Source organism: Vidua chalybeata, chromosome 8 (genome assembly GCF_026979565.1).
Source record: "Vidua chalybeata isolate OUT-0048 chromosome 8, bVidCha1 merged haplotype, whole genome shotgun sequence".
In the NCBI taxonomy this organism is placed as follows: domain Eukaryota; kingdom Metazoa; phylum Chordata; class Aves; order Passeriformes; family Viduidae; genus Vidua; species Vidua chalybeata.
The window spans coordinates 20,480,986-20,492,147 of record NC_071537.1 but is presented as its reverse complement, the minus strand read 5'-3'; the positions used below and the strand labels follow the sequence as shown (position 1 = coordinate 20,492,147).

At 41.4% G+C, this 11,162-nt stretch overlaps 1 protein-coding gene across 1 annotated transcript in view; it reads left to right on the top strand.

Annotated features, from left to right (window-relative positions):
* The first annotated feature begins 201 nt into the window (after window positions 1–201).
* The window catches only part of SYNPO2L (synaptopodin 2 like), a 33,747-nt gene continuing 22,786 nt past the window's right edge, over window positions 202–11,162 (top strand). The window contains exon 1 of the mRNA XM_053949538.1: window positions 202–306. Coding sequence (XP_053805513.1) covers window positions 202–306 — 105 coding nt within the window. The remainder of the gene's footprint in view (window positions 307–11,162) is intronic.

Genomic DNA, 11,162 nt, shown 5'->3' with positions numbered 1-11,162 from the left:
CAGAAGAGCAGTGAAGGCTGGGCTTGACAGTCTCAACTCTTGTGTGTGTGTGTGAACTTCAAGGAGAAAGTGAGCAGAGGGCCTTGTCGGGACTGGAGAGTGGTGGTGTGAATTGTGAATATGGGAATAGAAGATTCTGCCTGTTAAGAACTGGAGTCTGTACTGAAGTTGTGAAGACAAAATATCTAAAGCACAGAAATCATGGGAGCTGAAGAAGAAATGCTCATCACTCTGTCTGGAGGTGCCCCCTGGGGTTTCCGCCTGCAAGGGGGTTCAGAGCAGAAAAGACCCCTTCAAGTGTCAAAGGTAGGACCTTGAGGTGCAAACTGTGAGAGCAAAGTTGTTCTGCTGAACTAAGATACCCCTACTGAGTTGGGCATCTTTCACTACTGTTAAGGAATACAGGAACTCCTTACCATGGCAGCAGATATTAAAAGGAAAACTTGGGTGGTGTGCTCAAGCAGGGTGTGAGGTGGGCTGTGGGTCCTGGAATAGGTGCTACTGAGGTAGAGACAAGTGTCAGGTGAAGATCTGCTTCAGTACAGGTCTGTACGGCTCAGACGCTTTGTAGGCTGTACAACTCTCCTGAGTTGTCAGCAGAGCTATAACCATAGTGACAGTGCAGGGAAAAGGGTTCAAATATGGAAACTTCAATACTCATGTAAGACATTCAACTAAAGAAAAAACACATTGAAGCAGTAAAAGCCATATTTTTAATTCAACTGTCTCTAACACTTCATTACTATATTCCAGCTTTCAAAATAGATGTACATTTCTTAGTGCTTCCTCTGTTGGTGAAAGTTTTTCAACACTGTCTGAAGTGAATATTTGTGATGCCCCAAGCAGCAAATACTGGTTGAATTTCAAGAATTAAAGAAAAACAGTTGTTTGTATGGGAGATTAAAAAAATGGAATAAACATGAACCTTGTGTTGCACTACTTTTGATAAACAGCTGTTACTGTTGTCTTTTCAGAAAGACTACTTAATAGATTGAAAACTAGGGGAAAAAAAGGTCCTCTTTATTAAGCTCAAGACAGCTGCATTAGCCTTGACACAATGATATCTTGGGATGTCTCACTGGAAAAGCACCCAGCAGCAGAAATGAAAAAATGCTCTGCCCAGCTCCTTCTGTTTCCTTAAGCAGACTATACCTCTGACAGAATTTTGAAATTAAATGTTCTGTGTCACTTGGCTCACCCCAAATCATGTAGTGTTTGTCTGTAATTTCTGCCAAATTGTTTGGAATTCCATAGCTTGGCCTTGAAACAAATGTTTCTTATGTAGAGAAAGATGATTTTTCTCCAGAAAAACAACTTCTGCACAAACTCATAGAGTTTCAGTTTAAAAAGAAGGACTCAATATCCTTTAAACAAGTGTCTGGCATCAGTGGTTCTTAGGAAAATGGAATTTTCAGGGGCTACATTAACTCTGCATGGTCTAAGATTATTTTGACTCTTGTTTTTCCCTCAGTAGATAAGAAACTGGGACTGAAGAGGGAGGAGATTGTGAGTGTCTATAAAGATTACTCAGGATTGAACAGCAGCAAGAACTAGTCATTACCCAGGCTAAGTTGCACCTTAAGGTGAATGGAATATTGCTCAAGGATTAGCAGCACTTGCAGGAAGGTATTAGCTAGCAGCAGCTCTTACCCAGAACTGGGTGCTGTACTTAAGTCTAGCAATACAAACATATAGTTTTACACTACTTGGATATTGCATTAAAAATAATTATGGAAAATATAATTGATACAAGTCCATTTGAGGCTCAAAGTATACATCATTCTTTAGGCAGGATTTTCATTTTATAATTATCTTTTTTGTCTATTATCGCTCAGAATTTAATAGCATCTGATGATCCTACATACTATCTTAAAGGCAACACCAATTAAATAGTCTCCAAAGAATGGATGGTCCTTACCAGGTACTCGGGAAGATCATATCTGAATGTAACCTGCTTAGAAGAGAATAAACTGCCAGGTGTCATGTGATAGAACATATGGCCATGAATAGCTGATAGGTGCCAGAGATAACTGAGTAGATACTGTTTGTGTCTCAGAGATTCCAGTGCTGTCATTTCAGACAATTTCAACTTCTAGGCTAGAAAGTCATAGTAGTAACACTAAGGAAAGATGCTTACCTTTGGATGCTGAGTCAAATGATGAATAACTGATAAAAAGTTAATTTGGGAAATTAATCAAGTATAGCAAGTACATTATATATAAATGATACATATTGTACTTCGGTAGAGATGCTGGATTTGCTAAGCCAGAGTAGGTTAAGAGTCACCTCTTGTCCTGCTTCCTGCTTCCTTTGTGTTTCCTGCAAGTATTTCAGAGGGAGTTGTAAGTTTCACAATGCATCTAATTTTTGTGTAATGCAATGTGGAGGGAAATCCTTTCCCTTCAGGTAGTTATCAGCATGCCCTGGGAAGTATTCCTAGTGGTTTACCCTATAGATAAATAGAAAATTGTTTCTGAACAACTCGTACCGTACCTGTCTAAGTCTTATGTGATTTCCTAATGAAGATTTGATAACACCAAGCAACCAGACATTCCAAAGATTAAACATTGCACTAAATGGGATTTCCTGCTTGAGTCGCTCTTGTTGTATTACAAAGCCCTTCACAATTCCTCATCTTACATGACCAGTGTACACAGTTCATAGTCTTCTTGCCTTTATACTTTTTAAGTTTACATCACCATCATCTTTTTATTGTTTCTCTTTATGGATATTATGATAAAATTAATCACTGATTGCTGTTCTTGGTGTCTTTTTTTTTGTTTTGTTTTCCTGAAAATTCTTTGGGTGTGCTGCATGGTTCATTTCTCCTTCCCTTTCCCTTTCCCTTCCCATCCCATCCCATCCCATCGACGGGGCCTCTAATTGATTGTTCTCTCATAAGGTGTTCACAAGGATGGCTTAAATTATTGGCTTTTTTCAAATTGCAATTAACTCGAAAGGTACAGTGAATATATGCATTTGAAACTATTTTCTAGTGCAAAGTATTCAACTGGCTGTAACAAAATAAAGTACATGAACATGTTGGAAGTGAACCCATTTTTCTACAGACTAAAAGGATGCATAGCTGTAGTTTCTTTCAACTGTTTCTCCAAGCAAGGGATCCATTCTAAACCTCAGTCCAGCTGCCACAAAGGGGTAGAAAAGCAGCTGTATGTTCATATGCTGGATGCAGCTGCCACAGAGCTTCTGTGCCATTCAATAAGTCCCTGTGGGTTATGGGTTCAGGGACACACCTGGAGAAAGGCACTGGGATTACATCCTTGTGGACAGTCTCTTGGGTTGGATATAACTGGGCATGAGCCCGCAGTGTGCCCTGACAGCTTAGAAGGCCAACAGCATCCTGAGCTGCACCCAAAGAGGAGGTGGAGGGAGGTGATTCTGCCCCTCTGCCCACTTGGAGCACTGCATAAACCTCTGGGGTCCTCAGTGCAGGAAAGATGTGGACTTCCTAGGATCTAGAGGATCTAGATGATCCAAGGGATGGAGCACCTCTCCTATGAAGACGGTCTGAGAGAGTTGGGTTTGTTCTCTGGGGAGAATTCATTGTGGCCTTCCAGTACTTGAAGGAAACTTATAAAAAAGAGGGAGAGATACATTTTAGATGGATAGATAGTGATAGGATAAGGGGGAATTATCTTAAACTGAGAGGAGCGATTTAGATCAGATGTAGTGAGGCACTGGAACAGGTTGCCCAGAGAAGTTGTGGGTGCCCCATCCCTGGAAGTCTTCAAGGCCAGATTGGATGGAGCTCTGAGCAACCTGGTCTAGTGGAAGGTGCCCTGTCTGTGGCAAGGGAGGTTAGAACAAGATGATCTTTAAGATGCCTTCCAACCATTTTATGATTCTATAATAACTAATTCTGTGTTCAAGTAAACTTAGGGAGCCAAACCAGCCTTGGAATCAGAACATTGCTTCTTCCAGCAGTGCCCAGTGAATACGGAGGAAAAAGCACAATTTAAGTAACACAAGAAAGATTGAAATGCTAGCACTAACACCAACTGATTACATAGTTCCAGATCTGTAACTGCAAATGCCCATTCCTTTCATCTTAAACTTGCATACAAGAGCACATACTGACTCTTTTGTTCCACCAAAACAATAATTTGCAGTGTCCAGGTGCTAAAATTGCCTAATGTGAATCTGAAGGCTACCATACTGATTGTTTGAAAGGCATACCATTAATAATTCATCTCATAAAAACAGATACTATAAGAGTAGAGAGTGAGATCAAAAAATAAACACAAGAAAACTTGTGTCTGGGGAGCCTTCAGTGAGAAAGAATATATGATTTTTCAATGAGGGTTGTATTAAAGTATCATGCTGTAATGAGTAAGCTGAAAGAAAAGCAGACATTGATGTGCTCATCAGCACGATCAAACATCAACAGAGGACATGAATAATTCTGCAGAAATTAGAAAGGATAGGAATATTGAGAAGTAGATAAACAAATAAAGATAGAGATAAAAACTAAAGAACACAAAAAGCGAAGGATAATCTTAATTTTGTTCTTAGTTACAGCAATGTCTTTTTAAGGGAAACCAGTTGAACTACTCTGGATTCATATTGGCTTATTGTGATTCCTAGTGAATCTTTTATCTCTTACCTAATGAAGCAGAGAAACTCTAGTGGGAGTTTACCCTCAACAAAATAAAGCTGATTTGGTTTAGCTCAGTAGCTGTGGTGCAAGTGACAACACAACACAAAAAATCTTTGACCAGAAACAGTCTTTAGGAAAGAGAACAAACATAAACATGAGAAGCAAAAAAGATCCATAGATGGCAAGATTTTTATTTTAGAAAGGCTGAGGGATAGTACATGGTTCTCACATGTAGCTGTAACTGATGAGAAAGTTAACCCATTCTGTAAAGAGAGTAAGAGAAAACAATACTATCAGGTTCCTGGAAGATTTCTTTGCAGTAAGGACATGTGCATCAAATGCTTTTGAAACAAAACAAAATGAAAAATAGCTAATCTGAGAAAAGTTGCAAGCACTAATGCCATTAATCAACTGAAGTAGAAACCTAACATGAAATTATATTATGGAAATAATTTTTATGAAGATGAACAGGACAGTTTTAGGATGATGCAAGTACATGAAAACCTGCCTTTAGGGATCCTGCTACAAAACAAGATTTATTCAATGAGGGGCAAACATGGTTACTTTCTATAAAAAGCAAGGAAGGCATTTCTACCTCCAGCACAAGTACAAGTAATACTGACAAGATAAGAGGAAACTGTCTTTACAGCTGGTACTGATAGCAGAGGCAAAGGACCTGGGCATAACTAGTGCATCACCAATAATAAGCCAGGAAAATTTTATGAATGTCTGAAAAAAAAAAAATGGCAAACATAAACAAATGAGCCTCGGGTAGGTGTGTCTCACAGAGATAGGAAGGCATTGATATTACTGTCTAATGCACAAGGGGGAACTCAATGGAAATACCACACTTACAGAATCAGACCCTTTCAAGGAAAATAAATGTAAAGTAGAGCAGCCATAGAAGAGGAGGGGAGGAGTGAAGGCTTCTTTCACCTAACAAAATATTGAAAGAGGTGACTGCAATCTACAAGTAGATGTTGAGCAAATACCAGCAACACTATTCAAATATAGGTGACAGGATTGACAGGATGGAACAAATAACCAGGGAGGTTCAGCAATGACTTTCCAATCTAGAAAAAGAACTGAAAATCTTTTGAGTCAGTTTATGAACTGGGGTAAACAATATGGCCTCTGAAAACTAGAAGGGATTGGCCCTGGTAGCTCAAGAGACTCCTTTCAGTTGGCTGTTCTGTGCAAATACTCTGCAGCAATGTTAAGAGAAGTGTTAGGGGAAGCAGTAGCACAGGATTATGTTGGTTCTAAAACAAAAAAATGTTTTTTTTTTTAAGAGCAGTTCATCACAACCTCCTTTTTAGCTCCTTCCTACATATTCCCACTTTTTCCTTTATGGTTCTCTGCTGATAATTCACTATTTCTACTGTCTCCTCTGCAAGATATCCTTGCTGCCTGTTTGCCATGTCACTGCTCCCTGTGACACACAGCCTGGCTGCTGTATGCCATTCTCCTATGCTCATGTGACATTATTCCTGCTGGAGGTGCCAAATCTAACCCAAATAGACCTGATGGCTTCCAGATTTGTGAGCACCTTCTCTTCCTCTCCCCTTTTCAGTGAGCAGCCTGTTCTTCATCTGTTTTCACAAATGTTTACTGTCACACCTAAAAAAGCACTGCTGGTCTGTAGCAGTCACTAATGCTGGTTTTGGAGTGCCTCAAGTTGCTTTGGGAGTATTCCTGGACATATTTTATGGCCTGTTGTCACCTAGGCAGGTGCTATGTTTGGCCGTTAGTGAGGGAGCATATGCTCTGGTACCAGTGGAACTTTCCGAGGATCTGGAAGAATCTCTTGATGAGAAGTTACAGTGAAACCATGCATGCTCCATCTATACCTGGTGCATTAAATGTACCTGGGACCATTCTCTGGCACTTATGCCAGCTGCTACAGAGTGTAATGAAGCCCAGCAATTAACATTTTCTATTCTTCCAAACAAAATGGCCACATGCCCATAGGCAGTGGCTCTGGGACTGGTCTGTTCTAGCTCCCAAATTGTGCCTGGAAATAGTTCTGGACAGCAATAGCCAATCTCAGCCAAAGATGTGCCAAGGATCATTTCAACATTTTACCACAGTAGTTGCAGTCCAGAGCTCAGGTTCATTTGCTGATATCATTCAGCCTGCTACTGGCTAGAACTACTGAATACATCTGTGGAGGCTGAGCCTGGTTTTTGATGCACATTCATACCTACAAGATGACTACAAAGATGTTGCAAGGCATGGGAAGCTCTCTGTACCTAAGTGCCCTAGATTCTTCAGGTGAATGGGGTACTTCTTTAATCCATACTTGTGGCTGATCCTGTCCTTGCTGCCACAGAACAACGGTGCTTATCCTCCTCAGACTATTGCTGAGAGGCTGCCTTTGGGTTAGTGAGTGCTGTCTTTTGGTGCAGTAACCCACTCTTGCAATATTATGAATGCTGTGTTCAATATTTTTTTGCAAACAAAGTGATCCTCATTCTATCAAAATAATAGTAGGTATGTCTTCTAATTTGCCCTCTCTCAGCATAAATACTGTGGAGGCATAATATACTTAAGACTGTTGCTGTTCAACAATGAGTAGCAGCTGAAAAGAGCCTTCTGTTTTGAGAAGGGTTTTTATTCGGGGCTTGCAAATGCTCACGGCCCCTTAGAGCACAGTATCAGTATGCAGCGTGAAGGCTTGGGAACACCTTGTTCTGGAGGACTGAAGCCATGTCTCTGGATAACTCTGCCCTCTGTTCAAGCATATTTTCTTCCTTCCATCCCAGTTCAGTGCCTGTACCTGTCAAAAGACATTTTGGTTGCTAGGTTTGCTTATGAGCTTCAATTCCATTAGGTTTAGATCCTAAAACATGAGCAAGCACACGAGCCAGGCTGAGTCTCTAGAAAAAGGACTTACATGGGACATGTGTAAGCATGTTTTTTTCTGAACATTTAGATGCTTTTCTCACAGCTCCTAAATATGGGACCTGGTATAAATATTTGACAAATATATCTGTTCCTTCTGAATCCTTGCTTCATATAAAAAACACTTGATATCTTGCTGCTTACTCTGTTGAGGGTAAAATGCTTATCAAGTACTCTTAGTATCTATTCTAGTACATGTGGCATTATTCTTTGTCATTGATATTACATTTCAATCACTTTTCAGCTAATCTATCATCAAGTAACAAATAGCTATGGAGATTATGCCTCTTTTTATCTACCTGGGGCCACCTTTGGCTAGAAACTTGCTCCCCACAATGATACTTGTGCTAAATTTTTTGCTTAGGAAAAGAAAGTGGATTGCTTGAGGTTATTTTTCTCTCCCTTCTCTTGTATAACCACAACAAAAAACTCATTTTAAGCACTTCGTTTCAGTAAGGGAAAACCAACAGAGAGAGAAAACCAACAATCCCCGATTGTTTGTGTTTGTTTTATATCAGCTTGTATCCCCTGGTACAAGTCAGAATTAAATCTAGTGCATCTAAGAACTTGTTCTTTCATTCCTGTACCAGTACACTCTATGCAGTAACATATTTTACAGTAGTCTGACATGTACTTAACCAACTGAGCAGCACTAGCATCCTCTTCCACTACCAGCTCTTGTTGTTAAACCACTTGCCCAGAAGTCTGTCCTGCCACTTAAGATACATCTTTTCACCACTTTCCCTTGCTGTGTCCATCCCACAAAGTATGTGTTCTCTTCCCTCTTTCTTTATATAAAGACTCCCTAATTAAGCTTCACCATGGATGACCTGTGAAGTAGCTCTGCAGGGACACTGGACATGCTTTACCAAGAGGCAAATCTTCCGGTGTCATCTCTTAGGAAGGAATATGATGTTTCATCACTAAATTACTGGAACTAACTTCCTGTGTCGTTGTAGTGCTTAGTGTAATTATTACAGATATTCTCCTGTAAACTAGCTTCCAATAAAAACATGGCATTGACATGAGGATGTGATGTTATTTGCTACTTAATAGATAAGGCATAGGAAAAGTATCTCACTGGATCTCTATGTTCAGGTAGGCAACTGAGATAAAGAAAGACTGTTGGAAAATGTCATGGTTTCCAGGCTCCTGCCTTTTATGGCTCACAGTCTGAGTGTCTTCTCTGAGGTCCCATAAAAAATCATCCAGGTCTTCTGAATCCCACTCTAGCCATCTACCCTCTCTGGCCATCTCCTCGCTCTAGCCACAGGAGGATCCTTCCTTACACAGAAAGAGTAAACCCTGGCCTTGGACGAACACCAAACTGGCCCAATAACCAAAATTATATGAATACACATCTTCAGAAAGAAGAAGAGATGAAGGGTGTTTGTTTCTGCTTCTGCATCTAGTAACTGCTCTGTTTGTGGTTCAGCTGAGCAGGAAGCTCTAGGAGGAGCAGGCCCACATGCTGGTTGGCTCTTGCTTGAGTCATTCCATTTTGGTAATGCTTTATACCACAAAAAGTAATTTCTTATCTCTCCATGAGAACCCTGTGACAGGATTGCATTTCACAGAAGGCGGGGAATGAAATTTAAACACTGCCAAATTGTATAGAGTTTTGGACCCCATGTCATTGTAGCTTCTGGGGGAAGGGGATAGCTCTGTGGGGGAAGGGGATAGCTCATTGAGAGATGCAATCAGAGAGTGGAAGGGCATTGGGTGGGAAGATGAATTGTATTCAGTAAAAAACTCTGACTTAGACTGAAGCTACTAGGTTTCTGCTGGAAAAATTGTAGGAGATTAGGTGCAGACTGATAATGAAATTTATCTTCCTACCTTATAGGCTGAGCTCTTCCAGTGAGAGGAAGTAGGAGGTGGCTTGGGAAGGCAAGGGGAGAGATGGATGACATGAGCCTACACTACAAACCACTTCTATTTACCCACAGCCTACTTCATTACAAAGAAGCTGTGTTGGCCAGCAGGGAGAGTAGTTGCAAAGTTTCAAGACAGGCTCCCTGGCCTGTACTGAGGCAAGATGTGAAGCCACTGAGTTACTATCAGGATTACTCTATTCTTAGCATCCCAGCATGTGTTCAGTCCCCACATACCGCTATCTAAATATAGTCCCTACTGAAGGACAGATGCTGCCAAGTTGCATCTGACCCTCTCCTCTCTTGCATTCTGTTCCTGAAAGCTAGGCTGAATTCCCCAAGACACGTCAACAGTCAGCATGTCCTTTTGTCTGCCTAGGGCTGTACAAGGAAACCTGTACTGTACTGTTAAAGCCTCAACTCAACCCTGGCCTTCCTGGCCTCTCTTAGCACTGACCTTCCTTTCAACACCTTTACACCTTTTCTTATTCCTTTCCTCCTTAACTGTTGCCTTACTCTTTTCCTTTTTTTTTTTTTTTTTTTCAGTCTCAGCTGCCTCTGTCCTTTCCCTTCTGTCTGATTGAACATGATCAATGGGAGGAAGCAGGCAAAGTAATGAAAGAAAATGTGTGTGTATGTGCATGTACATAGGTACTGCAAACACCCAAACCTCTCTGACAAGAGTTCTTTGTTGCTACAGATCTCCTGCTGAGAGGGCAGGGAGATGGACAATTTTCTGACTAAATGTGTTCCAGTTTTTCACATTGATTTGTATTTCCAGTAGCACAAATCCATAAGACTCTGAAACTGGGATTTCTTAAACCTATCTGAAATCTAAGCAGGACATACCTTGATGTGAATATGCCATGGGAGAGTGTGTCTACTGAGGCATGGAGTGGAAAGTCTAACAGACAATTACAAGAGGCTCACAGAATTTGTGGGGCTTCTCACACAAAAGAAGAGGTCAGTTCTTGCCAGTATGTGCTAGAAGGTCAGACAGTGTAATCTCCCAGGGTCAGGTCTGGGGCCAACCCTGGCCACTTGTCAAAGTCTGTCAGTGGTGCTTCTCATTTGCACAAGAAAGCTCTTCAGGTATGTGTTACAGAAAGCAGAGAGGTTTTCTCTTTGAAACACCACTTTTTCCAACTTTTCCCACCTCTTCATAAAAGCTGTTGGGTGACACCTTCCAAGCTTTCTGCAGCTTAAGCAGAAGCTTCCTCTTAGTGACACTTCATGTGGCTCACTGGATGCCCAGGAGAGGGCATCTTTTGGACATGGGGAGCAAGTGGCTGATCCTGAGGGCAGCCTGACCTTCAGGATGGGCAGGGAGCCTGGCTTTTGAACTGAGCAGCCACCCTGGCCTGGGACCTCAAAGGCTCAGTGCTGCTCTCGCTGTACTCAAGATGTGCAGGTTATGGGTTGTCTCTACAGCACAGAGCTGGCAGTCATATAAAAACTGGCAGGCTTGTGTTGGTCTCTTTCCAGAGGCTCTGCAGCCTACAGCACACTGCACCCTGCTGTCGTGGCTGTGGATTAAGTCCTGTCCTGCCCTTCTTTCTCTGCACAATCCTCTTCTGTGTTTAACCCCTTTGCCTTCCTCCCTGGCAAATGCAGTGGGGTAGGGGTTTGGCATAAAATGAAGCTGTGGATAGTTCATTTCCCTCTGATCCCAGGAAGCAAATTCATAAACTTCCAAGGAAGGTTTATAAATCTGTGGAAGACTGAGCCAGACACATGCTATTTTCAGACTCTATAGGTCTCTTCCT